The sequence below is a fragment of the Schistocerca gregaria genome, chromosome 4 (assembly GCF_023897955.1).
Source record: "Schistocerca gregaria isolate iqSchGreg1 chromosome 4, iqSchGreg1.2, whole genome shotgun sequence".
Taxonomy (NCBI): Eukaryota; Metazoa; Arthropoda; class Insecta; order Orthoptera; family Acrididae; genus Schistocerca; species Schistocerca gregaria.
Window position 1 is genome coordinate 655,709,446 of NC_064923.1, and position 21,423 is coordinate 655,730,868.

General features: G+C 43.9%; 1 protein-coding gene across 5 annotated transcripts in view; it reads right to left on the reverse strand.

Annotated features, from left to right (window-relative positions):
- Positions 1 to 2,404: 2,404 nt before the first annotated feature.
- Positions 2,405 to 21,423, reverse strand: part of LOC126268225 (DNA primase large subunit-like) — a 123,195-nt gene continuing 104,176 nt past the window's right edge. For 4 of the 5 annotated variants that reach the window (XM_049973864.1, XM_049973860.1, XM_049973862.1 and 1 more), the window contains one exon: positions 2,405 to 2,834. In XM_049973864.1, the coding sequence (XP_049829821.1) occupies positions 2,550 to 2,834 (285 nt within the window). In that variant the 3' untranslated portion in view covers positions 2,405 to 2,549. Of the gene's footprint in view, positions 2,854 to 21,423 lie in introns of all 5 variants that reach the window. The other variant, XM_049973863.1, reaches the window with a different exon arrangement.

Here is a 21,423-nt window from a genome sequence, read left to right on the forward strand (position 1 = left end):
AAAGTTTTCATTTGAGGGCATTTCTGCAGCACATATGCAAAATATCACGACTCCAATGTTGGCATATAAGCATCGACATGTAAGCAATGGATTAGTGCAACATCTGTATCCTTCCGAAGTGCATGAGGGAAATGCAGAAATGTGAACTACAATAATATTATCACTAAATGTGCCCATGCAAGGCCAACCAGCTGTTACATTTTTTCTTGGCTGCCGAAGGAAAAACACTGGCAGACATCCATTGGAGAATGAAGAATGTGTATGGGGCAGCATGTCTGTTGAAAACCACCATTGTGGACAAGAGGTGCTGCTGCTTCATGATAAAAGCACATACCCAGATCACAAATGTCATACTGCACAGGTTACTCCAACTCAAATGGGAGACACTAGAGTCCCCACCCTATAGTCTTGATCTCTCCCTGTGCAAATATCACACTTTTGGTCCCCTGAGAAAGGCCTTGAAGGATCAACAATTCCTGTCAAATGAGGATGTGCAGAAGGCAGTTACAGATTTCTTCCCACAGAGGAGATAGTGTTTTACCAGCGGGTGTCTTAACCCTGGTGCAATGGTAGGATAATTGCCTCAATGCTCATGGCGATTTTGCCCGATTGGCATACTGATGATTCCCCTTATAAAGACTTGAGCATGAATATAGATGTTCTGGGGATTGCCAGCACGCTTTGAAGGGTCGCACAAATTCTCATACACGCGTAATTTTGACAATAGTTATTTTCTGGTGTAAAGAGACAAGTGTTCTTTTAATATTCACTGTATTCTATGTTGAGAATCCGTGTTTGGATGTTCTGATTGACAGAAGCTGTGGTCAGTTTGTGATGTTCGTGTTTAATTTCAATATGCAGTTTATTAACATTAAGGACATGCTACTTAAAAAAAAAAGTTACAATGGGGGAACTGAGTTTCTTGACAGGAATTACATTGCAGCTCATTTGGAGAAGAAGTCTTGCACCCTTTCAAGAGGTCACAGTCAGGAATATAAAAAGGTAATGAAGAAACTGCAATAAATCATGCAATATCCAACAGAACACCTTAAGAGGGAGACTAAGGTCTGACTACAGGAAGCAACTTCAAGTAAATGGAAGTTGCAATAGCTTAGAAGAGATGATTGGAACTGCAGTATATAGCACTGCATGAAACTGTCTTCGGACTGTAAACCACAACAACAATGAATATATGTAACATGTGACTTCTGAAATTTTCCTGGCGTATTTGTTGTTCTAATAATTTCTGGGTATGCAGCCAGATCCCATCGACATTCTGCCACGATATACTGTAGGATGCCAGTACATTTCGCATGCGCGAGATTCAGCATAAATACCGCGACTGCACCTGGTGGGCTCTTCAGTAGTTGTGTACTCACCTGATGATGGCTGGACATCTCTGGGCCGAAATATTGTGGCAGAATGTCAACGGGATCTGGCTGCATACCCTGAAATTATTAGAAGAATATGTAACATGTCTTAATTATTTTAGTTACTGCATTTACTTTTCATCTTCATTCTCTCTCCCCCCTTTCCCCTTTAGTTTTTCCTCTTCTTTTCCCTCCTAGTTCTTAACTGTACTAATAATTTCATTTCTCTTCCTCTTCATTCCTCTTTAGCTCTCACTCTGTCATCATCTGTGGACTGAAATTGACACAATGATTATTAGAGTACTATTCTCTAGTTCTGATTATCTCTGGAGTCTTCCCCTTCATCTTAGTCTATCCTTGTCCTCACAACAGGTGAGTCCCTCTCATCCTTGGGTCTAAGTCTTTCCCCTTCCTTTTTAAGCTTCCTCAACATCATCATCTTTTCTCCCCAAAGAAACAACTAATAGTTCCAAAAGCTACAATAGTTTTGTGTACTATTATGTGTATGTATCAGTAGTACTACAAATTTCACCTCTTTAAGATAAGTACTATCTCCTAAATTTATATAACACTTTGGACAAAAATTGATGTATTATAAAGTTTATAGGAATATTACAGCATGTATCATTTATTTAATCAATAAGCAAGCACTGATTATTCCTCTCTACAAGAGTTTATACCAAAAAGCTTTACAAACTATTACTAATATTCCAGGTTAATTTTTCGCTCTGCGGAAGAGTCTGCACTGACATAAAACTTCTTGGTAGCAGATTAAAGCTGTGTGCGAGACTGAAACAAACTTAAGATCTTTACCTTTTGCAGGCAAAGTCTTGGTCCAGTGCATGGTTTTAATCTGCCAGGAAGTTTCTTATTACTGATATTCCTTACTGCCTTGACCCTATTACGTCTTTTCAGTGTTTGACAGTAATAGGAACAGTGACAGATTTTAGGCTCAATAGATCAGTTGCAATGATTCAATACTGACATACTTATAGCCAAAAGACAAGGTCTGATAATATAAACACATGACAACATTATTGTTAAAATCCAATATATATTTTCATTTCACAAGTTGGGCTCTACATTGTTCCGTCACAGGATGTCTGTCTGAAAGGAATAGATACTTCTTTATTGCAAACAGCCACAATACATGTCAGTCTCCACAGCATTACTTGGTTACTACAGCATATTGTTCATGTTATCCTTGGACTTCAAAGCCTTGAGGGCACAGCCATAGTACTGTACAGGAGATGTAAAATGTGGAGAGAGCACACTGTTACCTAGATGAGATACTGTCAAATGTTTAATACAGGCCACTGTAGGAAATTCACTTGACAAAGACAGGATCTCTTCAAGCACTTGAGGATTCAAGGTCACTTTTTGTGAAAGACAAGACCGTAGACGATCATGATCAAAGTGCACAAATGGACAACCACCTTCACCATTGGCAGTTATAGTGTGATCCTGCAATTATAATAACCACCTGTGAGAAAAAGGTCTGGAAGAATTATTTTTGATTTATCAGTGGTTATGCTGAATGACAAGCTTATTTTATTTGTATGACGGGATAAAACTACAGCAATGGCAGCATTCATGAAAAAATAACTGTTTTTGACAGATCAAATGATAACATAATTAACCAAACACTCATACAACACATAGTACAGTATGATGTGCATTATGTGAAAGTTGTTTAGGAAATAAAAAGTGCACACATGCATACCCTCATGCACCTGTAGTATAAAATTATTCTGTCACACAATTTATTTACCTGAAATTTCCCATCTCAAGAGTAGTTAAAAAAACCACACTGATAAACCTGTGAAAATATCTCTTACCGCTTTCCATGTTATCATGTATACACAAAATATATGAATGAAGAAAATTTCCATTTTCAACAGAGACACTGTACTTTTTATGATGTAATACTGTGAAAAGCGTGAGAGTTTAGTAGTCCTCACAAGATCAAAATTTATGTCATGCTTCACCTTTCATCAGTTTTTAAAGATTATATTTGCATGAAAAACATTCAAATGTACTGCTGGTTTTATTGCTACATTCTGGCTTGTCGAAGTTACAAATGATGGTGCGTAATTAAACTCAGTTTGAAAGTTGTACAAATATCATGCAAAGAAGATGGAGCATTAGAAATTTTGAAGTCTTCCATGCCATTCAGGTTGGTTGGTTGGTTTGTGGGGGTTAAAGGGACCAGACTGCTATGGTCATCGGTCCCTTTTTCCAAATACTAAAAACACCCACAGAGGATAAAAACGATCAACAGACGATAAGACAGATTACACAGAACAAGAGAAACGTAGACAAAGATCAGAAAAGAAGAACTAAAATCACACAGAGTGTGACGGTGGTTGGCCGACCATACAAACAAAAGGGGAAAAGCCAACCACCGAGAAACACATGGAGGGGAAAAAAAAAACCAGACAAATCGTAGGCCATAGGCCAGAATCAGCACAAAAACACACACTTACATTAAGCGATAAAATCCCCCTGCCCGAATAAAACGCAGAACTATGTCCGCTATGGAAGAGTCGTCAGATAAAAGCGCAGAGAGCGTATCAGGCAGCGCAAAAGTCTACCTGAGCACAGTTAAAAGGGCGCACTCCAACAGAATATGGACCACCGTCAAGGACGCCCCACAACGACAAAGAGGGGGATCCTCACGACACAGTAAATAACTGTGCGTGAGTCGGGTGTGGCCAATGCGGAGCCGACAAAGGACGACTGATTCCCTGCGGTTGGCTCGCATGGATGACCGCCACACAGTAGTCGTCTCCTTGATACGGCGGAGTTTGTTTGGCACGGGCAGGTTGCGCCAATCAGTGTCCCATAGATCGAAAACTTTGCGGCGTAATAGTGCCCGCAAATCAGTTGCCGGGAGGCCAATCTCCAGAGATGGTGCACTAGTGGCCTCTTTCGCCAGGCGGTCAACAGTTTCATTTCCGGGTATCCCAACATGGCCCGGGGTCCAAACGAAGACCACAGATCTGCCGCAACGGGCAAGAGTATGCAGGGACTCCTGGATAGCCATCACCAGACGAGAATGAGGGAAACACTGGTCGAGAGCTCGTAAACCGCTCAGGCAATCGCTACAGATAACGAAGGACTCACGTGAGCAGGAGCAGATATACTCTAGGGCACGAAAGATGGCGACCAGCTCAGCAGTGTAAACACTGCAGCCAGCCGGCAACGAACGTTGTTCAGAATGGTCCCCTAGAGTTAGTGCATAACCGACACGACCAGCAACCATCGAACTGTCGGTATAAACAACGCCAGAGCCCTGATACGTGGCCAGGATGGAATAAAAGTGGCGTCGGAAGGCCACCGGAGGGACTGAGTCCTTCGGGCCCTGTGCCAAGTCGAGCCAAAGGCAAGGGCGAGGCACACACCATGGAGGTGTACGCAGAGGGCCCCGGAAAGGAGGTGGTACAGGGAAACACTCAAGCCCGTAGAGAAGCTGTTTGACGCGTACGGCGATTGGACAACCCGACCGGGGCCGACGTTCTGGCAGACGGACGACTGACTGCGGGAACAGGACACGATAATTTGGATGCCAGGGCGAGCTAAAAACATGGGCAGAATAAGCAGCCAGTAATTGTTGGCGTCGTAACCACAGTGGAGGGACACCTGCCTCCACAAGTATGATGGCCACAGGGCTGGTCCGGAAGGCACCAGCAGTAAGGCGTATCCCGCTGTGGAGGATTGGGTCCAGCAACCGCAACACAGATGGGGATGCTGAGCCGTAAGCCAGACTCCCATAGTTCAGACGGGACTGGTAAAGCCGTAGTAGAGTAGATCGGTCGGCGCCCCACCCGGTGTGGCTCAGGCATCGTATAGCGTTTAGATGCCGCCAACACGCCTGTTTAAGCTGCCGAATATGAGGCAGCCAAGACAACCGGGCATCAAAAACCACCCCCAAAAACCTATGTGACTCCACCACTGAAAGAAGCTCGCCGTCAAGATAAAGCCGCGGCTCCGGGTGAACAGTGCGTCGCCGGCAGAAATGCATAACGCAGGTCTTGGCTGCCGAAAACTGAAAACCATGCGCTACAGCCCAAGACTGCGCCTTGCGGATTGCGCCCTGTAGCTGACGTTCAGCAGCTGCAATGCCAATAGAGCTGAAGTAAAGGCAGAAGTCGTCAGCATACAGCGAAGCGGAGACAGAATTTCCCACGGACGCAGCGAGCCCGTTAATGGCTATTAAAAACAGACACACACTTAGAACAGAACCCTGTGGCACACCGTTCTCCTGGACTTTGAAGGAACTATATGAGGCCGCGACGTGCATGCGGAAGGTATGATACGACAGAAAATTGTGGATATAGATTGGCAGAGGGCCCCAAAGGCCCCATCCATGAAGTGTAGAAAGGATGTGATGACGCCATGTCATATCATACGCCTTCCGCATGTCGAAAAAGACAGCGACCAGATGCTGACGGTGGGCAAAGGCAGTACGGATGGCCGACTCCAGGCTCACCAGATTGTCGACGGTGGAGCGGCCTTTACGGAACCCACCCTGAGACGGAGCCAGAAGGCCCCGAGACTCCAGTACCCAATTCAAACGCCGGCTCACCATCCGTTCAAGCAACTTGCAAAGAAAGTTGGTGAGGCTAATGGGACGGTAGCTGTCCACCTCTAAAGGGTTCTTCCCCGGTTTCAGAATGGAGACAACAAGACTTTCCCGCCATTGCAACGGAAACTCACCCTCGACCCAAATGCGGTTGTAAAGGTCGAGGAGGCGTCGCTGGCAGTCCACTGAAAGGTGTTTCAGCATCTGAGAGTGGATGCTATCTGGGCCAGGAGCGGCATCAGGACAAGCGGCGAGGGCACTGCGGAATTCCCACTCACTGAATGGAACATTGTACAATTCAGGATGGTGGGTGCGAAAAGAAAGACTCCGACATTCTATCCGCTCTTTAATGTAGCGGAAGCCCAAGGGGTAGTTGGCAGAAGCGGAATTCAGAGCAAAGTGCTCTGCCAAGCGGTTTGCAATGACGTCGGAGTCAGTACAAACTGCTCCATTCAGTGAGCGCAGGGACGCTGACAGGGGTCCGATAGCCATAGAGGCGGCGAATCTTGGCCCAGACCTGTGATGGAGTGACATGGAGGCCAATGGTGGACACATACCGCTCCCAGCACTCCTGCTTGCGTTGGCGGATAATGCGGCGGGCTCGCGCACGCAGCCATTTGAAGGCTATAAGGCGTTCGATTAAGGGATGTCGCTTGTAACGCTGGAGCGCCCGCCGGCGAGCTTTAATCGCTTCAGCGATCTCAGGCGACCACCAAGGCACAGTCCGCCGCCAAGGGGACCCAGAAGAACGGGGAATGGCAGATTCGGCGGCAGTAACGATGCCGGTGGTGACCGATTGAACCACTGCATCAATGTCATCGTTAGAGAGAGGCTCAATAGCGGCAGTGGAGGAGAACAAGACCCAGTCAGCCTTATTCAGAGCCCATCTGCTAGGGCGCCCAGAAGACTGACGCTGTGGTAGTGACAGAAAGATCGGAAAGTGGTCACTACCACAAAGGTCGTCATGCACTCTCCATTGGACAGACGGTAAGAGGCAAGGGCTACAGATCGAAAGGTCAATGGCGGAGTATGTGCCATGCGCCACACTGAAGTGTGTGAAGGCACCATCATTTAATATTGAGAGATCGAGCTGCGCCAATAAATGCTCAACGATGGCGCCTCGACCTGTTGCCACCGACCCACCCCACAGATGGTTATGGGCGTTAAAGTCGCGTGAGAAGCCGAAGAAGTTGGACACTTCTCCGGCTTAGAAGTGGGGACGGACGTCCCCGATGGGTGGGGTATTGCTCCTGAGGTAGGTGGCGCAGGAGCAACCCAGTGGGTAGAGCCCCCCATTGGCGAGGGGGCAGGAGGAGTTGTACTACTCGTCGATCCGGCCACAATTTGAGAAACAGACAGGGCTAGCACAGGTGTTGTAGCAGCAGCGTAGGAAGATGTCATTCTCACTGGATAGAATCGGTCGTATTTCCTTTTGGCCTCAGTATAGGTTAGTCGGTCCAGGGTCTTGTATTCCATGATTTTACGCTCTTTCTGGGAAATTCGGCAGTCTGGCGAGCAAGGTGAATGGTGCTTCCCGCAGTTGACACAGATGGGAGGCGGGGCACATGGAGTATTGGGATGTAATGGGCGTCCGCAATCTCGACATGTGAGGCTGGAAGTGCAGCGAGAAGACATATGGCCGAACTTCCAGCACTTAAAGCACTGCATCGGGGGAGGGATATAGGGCTTAACGTCACATCGGTAGACCATCACCTTGACCTTTTCCGGTAAGGTATCCCCTTCGAAGGCCAAGATGAAGGCACCGGTAGCAATCTGATTTTCCTTCGGACTCCGAAGAACGCGCCGGACGAAATGGACACCTCGACGCTCTAAACTGGCGCGCAGCTCTTCTTCAGACTGCAAAAGAAGATCCCTATGGTAAATAACTCCCTGGACCATATTGAAACTCTTATGGGGTGTGATTGTAACGGCAACATCCCCCAACTTGTCACAAGCGAGTAACCGTCGTGACTGGGCAGAGGATGCCGTTTGTATCAGGACTGACCCGGAGCACATTTTTGACAAGCCCTCCACCTCCCCAAACTTGTCCTCTAATTGCTCGGCGAAGAACTGAGGCTTTGTGGAGAGAAACGACTCCCCATCAGCCCTCGTACAAACTAAGAAGGGGGGGCGAATAACTGCTACTGCCATCCTGAGACTTACGTTCCTCCCACGGTGTGGCCAGGGAGGGGAACGTTTTTGGATCGTACTTCTGAGCGTTAAACTGAGCCCGAGAATGCTTAGAGACTGCTGGCGGCTGGCCAACAGCGAGAGACGATGTACCACGCTTCATTGCGGGTCATCCGCCCTGTTGCCACCTACTCCGACCAAGGGCCCTCCCCACGGGCGCCACCCTGCCACGTCAAGAGCCACCTGGCAGGATGCCCGTTGCCGGGAGTCCCGATACCCCAGGAGGATAGGCATCTACTCCTTGGCATACGTTGTCAGGGGGCTACAACCAACAGGGTACATGGCGGCCCCACCACAACGGACTGGCTACCGTGCTGGATGTTAGGTAACATGTGGTCCATGGTCGCCGTCGGTGCAGAAAGAGGCACTGCACAGTGCAAGGTGTTATCTGCACGCAGAAAAAAGAGTCATGCCCAAGAGATGGAGAGCGGACAGGACTGCAGTTCAACGGTGTATAAGCTGGCGAAAGGTCTGATCGCAAGATGGACACAATGCACCAAGTAAGGCGCCCTTCCCCAATCGGCTCGCTCTTCGGAAAATTTTGAGAGATGGAGGTCAAACCCAACAGGGGACCATCATATAAGGCCGAAAAGTTTGAGACTCCTTTTAGTCACCTCTTACGACAGGCAGGAATACCGCGGGACTATTCTAACCCCCGAACCCGCAGGGGGATGCCATTCAGGTAAATGACATTTTACACTCCCTGTGTAGTACAAGGAAAGATGATTGTGACAGAATAGTATTAAATAGAGAGTAAGTTGTGCAACATATACTGGGTGCTGATGTTTGTTTTTTTTACATACAGATATTAAATGGAACGTGTGGAATATGAGAAAAAGGCAAGAGGTGGCGACAAATAATCATCTTCACCTAATGTGGCCAACCACACTCTCCAAGAATGAAAACAAGACAATAGGGCTTTGTGACAAATGGAATATATTGTAATCTTGACTGTCATGTTGAGCCTTCGAGATGTATCTCATATGAAAAGTTGTGTTCTCTAATTCATGAGTCACCCAAATGATCTGTACACCCATTCAAGGAAATATGTGTTTGTAAAAGGAAAGCAGTGGATGTGCTTTCTCATGATGTAAGTACAAGTTATCTTTTTTTTTGTCCCAGTAACAGCTGCAGAACATTAAGTAGTCAAGCCTTTTCTCGGCTACACATGGAGTTTCAGAGGACTGATTAGCAGGACCTTTACTTCAAGCGAATCAACTATTGGATTTAAAGAAAAAAGTAAATACATGAGATATTACATGGGGTGACAGATCTCATGAAGTGTTTTGACTCAGCTTCACCTACAAGGAGCGAGCCAGCAGCTAAATAAAATCCTAAATCAACAAGAAAAACAATTTAGTTTAGAGGTGGATATGAAAGACATTAATTGGAAGCTGGACAAAAATAGCAGAGACCTTGATAGTGATATCACCCAATGATGTAAGATAGATGGAGGAGCAGGCAATCAGAGTACGTGTGAATCCATGAGTAGGTTGGCAGTTCACTGCACTTCATCAAACACACTACTTGGCAATTAGTGTCTTTCCAGTAGGGCACTTCTATACATTCTTGGATTACTGCCTACTTTAATTGGAGGGTCCTATGCCAGAGTGAACCACCAAAAAAATTGCATGTTTTGAGGATTCAGCTCTCAACTTCAACCAAAGAAGAAAGAAATCAACTGAGATACTGAGTTCAGTAAATGACATTCAGTGGACTACTAACATTTGATATATGTTGCTCATTAGCTTTTCAAACAGAACACTGTATTACAGGCATGAAAGAATTATTGTCATTACAATGAAGAGCAACAAAAAATTGATCAACTAAATTGTCTCATTGCAGATATTACTAACACAATAGTTTTGTTTCATTCATCTAAGAAAGATATTATGTGTTATTAAGAAACAATGGCTAGTGCAATTTAAAAAGAATTTTCAGAGAATCTCATCTTCTGACAACACATCTTCACTGGAATTTCCTGCTATCTGTGCACAGCAATTGGTAAGTTTATCTAAAAATCATGGTGAATAATGGGAATAAAGCACAACTTTCGCACAAGATCTTTCTTCTTTGCACTAAAAATTGTTATCCTCTGGAATACCTTAGGGCAATATTGTGAAGTTTAACTGGCCAATCTCTTAACTTATTTAGAAAAGCTCACTTCACAATATTCTATGTCGTCACTGAGTGTACTTGAGAAACAACTAAGTTCCTGAGGTTCACAATGTTCGATAGCTATAATAATTAATCTCTATTGTTGTTTCACTGCCATTTCATTCATGTGAACTTTCATCTATAAGGTGGTCCACCATCTTGTCACTGTTGTTAGTTCGCATTCACACAAGAGATAACTGTAGTTCTGGGTTAAGCCAGGGGCAATATGAAACTCTCTCTGTCAAACCAGTCTAGATTCATTACACCACATAAATACTTATGGTGTTCTACATCATTTTCAATAACAAACTCGAAACATCCAAATTTGTAATTAGTTCAATCTATAGGACCCTCCATTATCCTACCTATAGACTGTAAAGCATGTCATCATCATCATCATCATCATCATCTACTGTGTCCAATTCTCATGTAAACACATATAAAATAATAACTATTTCAGTACTATTACAGGGTCATTTAGTAATCATGAAAGTGTTACAGAGATGATAGATAAACTCCAGTGGAAGACTCTGCAAGAGAAACGCTCAGTGCAGGCTTTTGTTGAAGTTTCAAGAACATACCTTCACCGAGGAGTCAAGCAGTATATTGCTCCCTCCACCGTATATCTTGCAAAGAGACCATGAGGATAAAATCAGAGAGATTAGAGCCCACACAGAGGCATACCGACAATCTTTCTTTCCACGAACTATATGAGTCTGGAATAGAAGGGAGAACTGATAGAGGTACTCAAGGTACCCTCTGCCACACACCATCAGGTGGTTTTAGGAGTATGGATGTAGATGTAGATGTTAATGTAGATGTAATCGGATATTTTTGTGTGTCACCTCTCAGAGTACGGAAGCCCAGGATGTGTCAGAAAAATTCTTAAAAATATCTTGTTTCGTCTTTAGATGCTGGTGGTGGTGGTTAGTGTTTAACGTCCCATTGACAACGAGGTCATTAGAGACGGAGCGCAAGCTCGGGTTAGGGAAGGATTGGGAAGGAAATCGGCCGTGCCCTTTCAAATGAACCATCCCGGCATTTGCCTGAAACGATTTAGGGAAATCATGGAAAACCTAAATCAGGATGGCTGGAGACGGGATTGAACCGTCTGTTGTAACCGCAGAAAAGCCAAGTCTAAATGCAGTTGTTCTCAGACGATACACCAGAAATCATACGGGGAGATAGAGTTAACAGGGGACGCCAGGCGTGTCAGAGGGGTCACAAAAGATAACGACGCAGCCAGATAGCCGAGGCGGCGGTCCAAGCGGCCAGGCAGCTGCGCGTGATAAGCAAGGAAGCAGACTCAGCTATTAAGATAAAAAGGGCGCTCTGGGCAGGTCCCTTAATAAGCAATAACTCACAGTATCAACACTCTTGGCTAGAGGGAGAAGTCTGGGAGCGGAGAGAGAAAGAAAGAGGGCCCTAGGTGGGGACCGCACTACGTCATGAGGAGCCAATGAAGGGCTCAGGACGCAGTGCGTGACCATATAGGGAGAGGCCCCTCTACCCCTCCACCCAGCTTCTGAAGAAAAGTACTGAAGTTAATACTAAAACAATCCCTAATAAGGAAAAGTTGCACTCGACGCTACGTCATGCCAAGCGCTGGCGGGGTCGAAGGGGAAGAGCTAACAAAACTCGGAGGCACGCCACTCCGGGGATCTCTCTCTCTCTCTCTCTCTCTCTCTCTCTCTCTCTCTCTCTCTCTCTCTCTCTCTCTCTCTCTCTCTCGGGTTTAGGCAGCGACGGTAGTCAGCGTGAGTAGCAGCCGACTTGGGCTGAGGGCGGGCTGCAGGCAGACAGTTGGAGATAGTCGCCGATGAGCGTTTAGGCAGCGACCGCGGGACTCTGACGTAGGGTGCTAGTGTGGGCAGCAAAGTGCTGGAAAGTTCTATCAGGCAGCCAGAATGGTGGAAGTCAGTCACCGTCTCTGTAATGGGCTTGGCTATTTTGTAGGTACAATCACTACACAGTTAGGGTGATCTGTATTCTTTATGAATAAATTAGAACTTTTATAACGTCCATACGAGTTTACTTCTACCAACATCCTAGCCTTGTACCTTCACACCAGGGAATTTAACATCTTAGCCAGATCAAAAGTCTCCCTCTCAATTAGGTCAACCGGCTAATTCCCTTTTACGAACCGTGTCGCTCAATCCCTCGCAAAACCCACGCTTGGGACGTGACACGTCGTCCTCGCTAATGCGAGTCCAGTGTGCTAACCATTGCGCCACCTCGCTCAGTTTTGTCTTTAGAGCCAATAATAATAATAATAAGAAGAAGAATTTATGTGAATTAATAGATTTGTTTTAGCTGAAAAAGTTAAGCAAATGATACGGTAAACCAAAATCATGAGAAAATTTAAAATTGTCAGGAAATATTAAAAACGAAGAGAAAATTAAATATAAAAAAGCAATAGAAATTTGTACAGTGGCAGCAGGGGGAATACTTCTACCGATGAATCCGTTGATATTTATTATAAGTATGAAAAAATTTTGCTGAAATAATTCAGTCAGTTTAAAGTAAAATTAAGTTCAACTGCACAGGTGAGTGAAAATGTCATTTTAATAACAATGTACTACGTAGACTTTCATGCCAGAAAAAGAGTTTAAAGTAAAGAATAAATAAAGATGCCTACAGCAATGTTAATAAAGAGAAATATTTGTAATGACGCAGCCCATCATGCTTGATAAAAATAAATAGTGTGTCGGTATAAATTGTCATACCTGCAATGACTTGTTTTGCCTCTTATAAGGAAAAGTAGAGTTTTGTCCACAATATGACTGTGTTGTTGCTGTGGAGCATGGTTCTTTAGAATAAGTTTTCGTAGGAAAGACAAAGCACAGGTTTTGATGTTTAAGGAATGTGTAATGGAAAATTATGTAATAAGGTGACAGTATGAAGTAATAATGCAACAAAGAATCGACAAAATCTTACAAGATATGTGAAGCAATGAAGTAATAATAGAATATGTTCAATGGTGGTATTAATGAAATAATAACGAGAAACATGGAAAGTAAAGCGGCAACAATTAAGGACCCTGACTTTGTAGTAGTTCAATTTTGTGAAGGTATTTCTTCCTTCAACATGTTGGCAAGGATTGAATTTAATGAGACAACAGACGTTAGCAATGAAATAAGCTTATTGGCAAAGTATAGTTTCTGCTGCTATGAAACGCCTAATTTATTGAATGCATCTGTAAAAGCTAAGTGAGTGTGGCATTGTAATTGAAAATAATTATTATATTAAAAGGATAGAACAAACTGTTTAAAAATGCTGAACTGAATTCCTGATTCATCTAACAGCCTATAAAATATATCCTGCCATATAGACCGTTTTCATGATACTGTTATGCTTACCTTCTTTTATGCTGTAAATCTCAAGTGTTAGTGATCTACAAAACATATGTAAAATATCTGACAGGAATGAATAATAAGAATAGTATAGCTTCTGAACACAAAAATACTGCAATTTTCTGCAATTTCAAAATTCAATTTTGTATTAAAGGCCAGGTTCCATCCACTTCATTCAGACAATGTTACAATATATGTGAATTGAATATGAACATGTTCTAAACGTGTTCAGCTGACATATAAATGAGGCCTCTCTCTTAAAGGTTGTACAGAATATTATTGTAATGTACCAATGTGAAGTATTATTGTTATTTTTGTGTATACAAGGCTCAGAAGTTAGGCAAATTGAATAAAGGACACTGATAAAAGGGTAGCAATGTCATGAAAAGGAATCCTCACCCAGCGCTAATTGAGGCTGGAGGCTGAACTCTGACAAGGAGTGTATGTTTCCAATTACTGCACTGCGCAGTGAGTGGGCAATATTATAAAGTAACTTTTGGTTTTTGTTCAATATTTCAAAGGTGCAAACAATTATTCCAGAATTTGAATTTTGTTATAGTGTTGTTGTTGTTGTGGTCTTAAGTCCTGAGACTGGTTTGATGCAGCTCTCCATGCTACTCTATCCTGTGCAATCCTCTTCATCTCCCAGTACCTACTGCAACCTACATCCTTCTGAATCTGCGTAGTGTAGTCATCTCTTTGTCTCCCTCTACGATTTTTACCCTCCACACTGCCCTCCAGTACTAAATTGGTGATGTCCTACCAACCAATCCCTTCTTCTGGTCAAGTTGTGCCACAAACTTCTCTTCTCCCCAATTCTATTCAATACTTCCTCATTAGTTATGTGATCTACCCATCTAATCTTCAGCATTCTTCTGTAGCACCACATTTTGAAAGCTTCTATTCTCTTCTTGTCCAAACTATTTATCGTCCATGTTTCACTTCCATACATGGCTACACTCCATACAAATACTTTCAGAAATGTCTTCCTGACAGTTAAATCTATACTCTATGTTAACAAATTTCTCTTCTTCAGAAACGCTTTCCTTGCCATCGCCAGTCTACATTTTATATCCTCTCTACTTCGACAATCAGTTATTTTGCTCCCCAAATAGCAAAACTCCTTTACTACTTTAATTGTCTCGTTTCCTAATCTAATTCCCTCAGCATCACCAGACTTAATTTGACTACATTCCATTATGCTCGTTTTGCTTTTGCTGATGTTCATCTTATACCCTCCTTTCAAGACACTGTCCATTCCGTTCAACTGCTCTTCCAAGTCCTTTGCTGTCTCTGACAGAATTACAATGTCATCGGCGAACTTCAAAGTTTTTATTTCTTCTCCATGGATTTTAATACCTACCCCGAATTTTTCTTTTGTTTCCTCCACTGCTTGCTCAATATACAGATTGAATAACATCGGGGAGAGCCTACAACCCTGTCTCACTCCCTTCCCAACAACTGCTTACCTTTCATGTCCCTTGACTCATAACTGCCATCTGGTTTCTGTACAAATTGTAAATAGCCTTTCGCTCCCTGTATTTTACCCCTGCCACCTTTAGAATTTGAAAGAGAGTATTCCAGTCAACATTGTAAAAAGCTTTCTCTAAGTCTACAAATGCTAGAAACGTAGGTTTGCCCTTCCTTAATCTAGCTTCTAAGGTAAGTCGTAGGGTCAGTAATGCCTCACGCGTTCCAACATTTCTACGGAATCCAAACTGATCTTCCCAGAGGTCGGCTTCTACTAGTTTTTCCATTCGTCTGTAAAGAATTCGTGTTAGTATTTTGCAGCTGGGGCTTATTAAAATGATAGTTCGGTAATTTTCACATCTGTCAACACCTGCTTTCTTTGGAATTGGAATTATTATATTCTTCTTTAAGTCTGAGGGTATTTTGCCTGTCTCATACATCTTGCTCACCAGACGGTAGAGTTTTGTCAGGACTGGCTCTCCCAAAGTCGTCAGTAGGTCTAATGGAATGTTGTCTACTACCAGGGACTTGTTTCGACTCAGGTCTTTCAGTGCTCTGTCAAACTCTTCACGCAGTATCTTATCTCCCATTTCGTCTTCATCTACATCCTCTTCGATTTCCATAATATTGTCCTCAAGTACATCGCCCTTGTATAGACCCTCTATATACTCCTTCCACCTTTCTGCTTTCCCTTCTTTGCTTAGAACTGGGTTTCCATCTGCGCTCTTGATATTCATACAAGTGGTTCTCTTCTCTCAAAAGTCTCTTTAATTTTCCTGTAGGCAGTATCTATCTTACCCCTAGTGAGATAAGCCTCTACATCCTTACATTTGTCCTCCAGCCATCCCTGCTTAGCCATTTTGCACTTCCTGTCGATCTCATTTTTGAGACGTCTGTATTCCTTTTAGCCTCCTTCATTTACTGCATTTTTATATTTTCTCCTTTCATAAATTAAATTCAATATTTCTTCTGTTATCCAAAGATTTCTACTAGCCCTCGTCTTTTTACCTACTTGATCCTCTGCTGCCTTCACTACTTTATCCCTCAAAGCTACCCATTCTTCTTCTACTGTATTTATTTCCCCCATTCCTGTCAATTGCTCCCTTATGCACTCCGTGAAACTCTGTACAACCTCTGGTTCTTTCAGTTTATCCAGATCCCATCTTCTTCAATTACCACCTTTTTGCAGTTTCTTCAGTTTTAATCTACAGGTCATAACCAATAGATTGTGGTCAGAGTCCATATCTGCCCCTGGAAATGTCTCACAATTTAAAATCTGGTTCCTAAATCTCTGTCTTACCATTATATAATCTATCTGATACCTTTTAGTATCTCCAGGGTTCTTCCATGTATACAACCTTCTTTCATGATTCTTAAACCAAGTGTTAGCTATGATTAAGTTGTGCTCTGTGCAAAATTCTACCATATTCACCTACTACGTTTCCTTCTCTCCCTTTTCCTACTGTCGAATTCCAGTCACCCATGACTATTAAATTTTCATCACCCTTCACTATCTGAATAATTTCTTTTATTTCATCATACATTTCTTCAATTTCTTCCTCACCTGCAGAGCTAGTTGGCATATAAACTTGTACTACTGTAGTAGGTGTGGGCTTCGTATGTATCTTGGCCACAATAATGCGTTCACTATGCTGTTTGTAGTAGCTTACCCGCATTCCTATTTTCCTATTCATTATTAAACCTACTCCTGCATCACCCCTATTTGATTTTGTGTTTATAACCCTGTATTCACCTGACCAGAAGTCTTGTTCCTCCTTCCACCGAACATCACGAATTCCCACTATATCAAACTTTAACCTATCCATTTCCCTTTTTAAATTTTCTAACCTACCTGCCCGATTGAGTGATCTGACATTCCACGCTCCGATCTGTTGAACACTAGTTTTCTTTCTGCTGATAACAACATCCTCTTGAGTAGTCCCCGCCCGGAGATCCCAATAGTGGACTATTTGACCTCCGGAATATTTTACCCAAGAGGACGCCATCATCTTTTAATCATACAGTAAAGCTGCATGCCCTCGGGAAAAATTACGGCCGTAGTTTCCCCTTGCTTTCAGCCGTTCGCAGTACCAGCACAGCAAGGCCGTTTTGGTTATTGTTACAAGGCCAGATCAGTCAATCATCCAGACTGTTGCCCTTGCAACTACTAAAAGGCTGCTGCCCCTCTTCAGGAACCACACGTTTGTCTGGCCTCTCAACAGATACCCCTCCGTTGTGGTTGAACCTATGATACGGCTATCTGTATCGCTGAGGCATGCAAGCCTCCCCACCAACGGCAAGGTCCATGGTTCATGGGGGGAGGTGTTATAGTGTAGCCAGCTTCAATTCCATATGCATATTTATTACTGTAAATTCATATTGTATGAAAACTTCACGTCTCATTCATGATCAACTTCAAGACATTTACATAAAATATTGATAACTCATTGTTTCATATTGAATTATCTAGTCATCTATTTCCAATACCTGCCTATATGATGCACTGGGGTAATTAAACATAGCAAGGTGGAATCACTGCACTTGCTGTCCTTCTACACCTTTAGATATTTTTTTCCTTTTTTGTTGTTGTTATGTCCAACCAAATAGCAACGTGTACACTAGGTATATTAAAAACTGATAAATTATTAGTACAGTATTTTATGTAAATTTTGGTACATTGGTTGATTTGTGAAGGAGGGAGGGAATCCATTGGTCCCACGATATAAGGTCACTGAAACTAAGTAAAGACAACACAAACAGCACAGTCCAGTTGATCGAAAATGAAAACAAGCAAAGAAAGAAGCAAAAGGAACAACGGGGCAGCAGGAAAGGTAAAGAACAAGAGGAAGGGGGAGGTGGGGAAGGATGAGACTAGTGGGCACCCAAAAGGCGCTATTCACAATGGAGTGCCAGCACCGCTGCCGACCCACCCCTATCCTCACACCATACCATGATCGTGACACAGTGGGGACATCATCAGAACATTAGAGGAAGAAGACCCGAAGAAAGGGGAAACAAAAAACACAAAAGACCAGACAAAACATACAGGAAAGGAGGGAGAAAAACCTGGGATGCGTGGAGGCAAGGTCAAATGCCTCACAAACCAATGCCACACTAACCGGGGGAATCCAGTACCGGAAGGAAATACAGGTACTTCAATCTGAGAGGACAAACCACTTTTGCGAAGAAAATCGAGGACAGATGTAACCATGTGAGGGTTGTTCACTAACACCTGGGACAAAAAAGGTGAGAGAGCATACTTAGTAGGAAGGGCCACGAGGTGGGCGCAATCCAGTAAAACATGGAGAGAGTGGGGGGGTGGGGGTGGGGGGGCATATCATAATAAACCATGGGTACTGGTCAACCTGATATTGTCAATACACAGACAGCAGAGGATGGTAAATTCGAACTCAGAAAGCTGGAAGGAACAATGCCACATGGTGTGAGTCCTCAATTGCATGTTGTTTAAAAACCAGGAGTTTGCATACCAAGAGTCGGTGCGTGACTAAGAAAAAAAGAATTTAACATGGAACCACCAATTCACCCCTGGAGGGATCACGAAGGAGGGGAGGGGGGGAGAGGTGGCTGCCCCCCTCCCCCATCCATACAATCGGCAAGCTCATTACCCGGGGTACACAAGTTGTTGGGAACCTAAAGGGAATCAACTGAATAAGCAGCACGGTAAAGACTGGCGAGGAGGTTGTGGATGGCAGAGACCAAGAGGTGACAGGAAAACCCAATAGATGCCCATCATTTCTGCACTAAACACAGCACAGATAGCAGGTGAGACATGCCGTTCCATGCCAACAGAAGATATGGAAGCATATCTACATCTACATCTACATCCGTACTCCGCAAGCCACCTGACGGTGTGTGGCGGAGGGTACCCTGAGTACCTCTATCGGTTCTCCCTTCTATTCCAGTCTCGTATTGTACGTGGAAAGAAGGATTGTCGGTATGCTTCTGTGTGGGCTCTAATCTCTCTGATTTTATCCTCATGGTCTCTTCGCGAGATATACGTAGGAGGAAGCAATATACTGCTTGACTCTTCGGTGAAGGTATGTTCTCGAAACTTTAACAAAAGCCCGTACCGAGCTACTGAGCATCTCTCCTGCAGAGTCTTCCACTGGAGTTTATCTATCATCTCCGTAACGCTTTCGCAATTACTAAATGATCCTGTAATGAAGCGCGCTGCTCTCCGTTGGATCTTCTCTATCTCTTCTATCAACCCTACCTGGTGCGGATCCCACACTGCTGAGCAGTATTCAAGCATTGGGCGAACAAGCGTACTGTAACCTACTTCCTTTGTTGTCGGATTGCATTTCCTTAGGATTCTTCCAATGAATCTCAGTCTGGCATCTGCTTTACCGACGATCAACTTCATATGATCATTCCATTTTAAATCACTCCTAATGCGTACTCCCAGATAATTTATGGAATTAACTGCTTCCAGTTGCTGACCTGCTATTTTGTAGCTAAATGATAAGGGACCTATCTTTCTATGTATTCGCATCACATTACACTTCGCTACATTGAGATTCAATATCCCGCATGATCAGTGGATTTACAGCCATCAGTGCAAAAAACAATAGCATCACGAGACTCTTGTAAGAGTGGATAGAACAAACATTGGAAAACCACTGGAATGATTGACGCTTTCGGACCCTGGAAGAGAGGCAACCGAATCTGGTGATACTGTGAAAAGATGGTAGTGCTGAGAAACGGTCTGCTGAATTGTTGTTTCCAACTGAATCAGATGATCAGAGACCACAGCTTCCGAAAGCCGCACTGGTAAGGAGACAAGAGATTCTGAAATTTGAGGACCCAACTGAGCCAATGAGCTACCTTCCATTGAAATAACTCGCAGGGGATTTTGAGCACATTGATCGGCCAATAACTATCAAGAGATGACTGAGGTTACTGGGCTTAATGACAGGAGCCATAATACTGTCTCTCCACTGAGGGGAAAATGCCTTGGAGCCAAATATGATTATACACCCAGTGGAGATACTGTCGTTGCGGATGACAGAGATGAAGCAAATGGTTGGGGATGGAATCAGGGCCAGAAGTTCCCATTCAGTAAAAGGTTCATTGTAGTATTCTGCCAGATGAGGAGTAAAACAAAAGTGGGAAGCTTCAGCCCACTCTTTACAGAGGAAGAAGGCGGCTGGATAGGAGTCTGACATTGATGCTATCACGAAACAGGTCATAAAGTATTCTGCGAGAACCAATGGATCTGTACAAAGGCCACTCAGAAAGGCCTTGGGGCAGGGAGGTGAGGGGTGAGGGGAGTGGGGTGAGGAGAAGAGAGAAAGGACGTAACAGAGGCAAAGTGAAGTGTCACAGACAAAGGGTGACTAAGGTCATATTCCTGATGCGCCTCAGTATGGGATAAACAATCAAAGGACGTATACTCCTGTATTTTCTTTTCTTTCTTATAAACCGGACAATCCCGTGGGCATGGAAAATGATGTGTCATGACAATTAACACATATGGGTTACAGACCACATGGGGCTCACATCATCGAGTGGGTGTCCACATTCACTGCATAGAGGGTCTGCTGTACAGTGTGAAGACGTGCCTGAAACGAAAAGGCCGAAGGCATCTGGGTGGCGATATGTATGGCTTCATATCACACTGATAACATGTAACTTTAACCTTTTCTTGGAGGGTATGCCCTAAAATGTCAAAATAAAGGCACTGCTGTCAATGCAATTGTTCTTATAGCCTTTCTGACCATGCCATACAAAATGATCGCCCCTCCATTCCAGATTGGCTCAGAATTCGTCATCAGTATGAGCAATGAAGTCTCTAAGAAAAATGACTTCTCAAACACTATTCCACGACGGTGTGTACTGATGGACACCGGAATGTTGCCAAGATATTCACAGGCATGAAGGGCTGCAGTAGGGGTGGCACAAGTAGTTTTGATCCACAGCAAACTCGACAAAATCTTACTCATAGAGTCCACTTAGCTGAACTTGTCTTCAATAGCTTCAATGGCTTGGTGGTGGTGAAAATGTCCTCGCCAGTTCTGGTGCAGAACAGGTAGCGGCAAAAGGGTTTCACCCCCAAGCGAGTGAGCCTGGCCCTCCTCCCAGGGTGTGGCAAAGGAAGGGAAGGGAAGGCTGTGTTCCGATGCATCAGAATGACAAGCAACCAATCCTAGGCATATACAGGGAGATACCAGCTCAGGTATCATAAGTATCAGAGGGCTCCACCACACGGACTGGCTATCACACTAGATATTTAAGTCTTAAAGGTGTTGAGGAAAAGATAGAAGAAATGGTAAAGGCC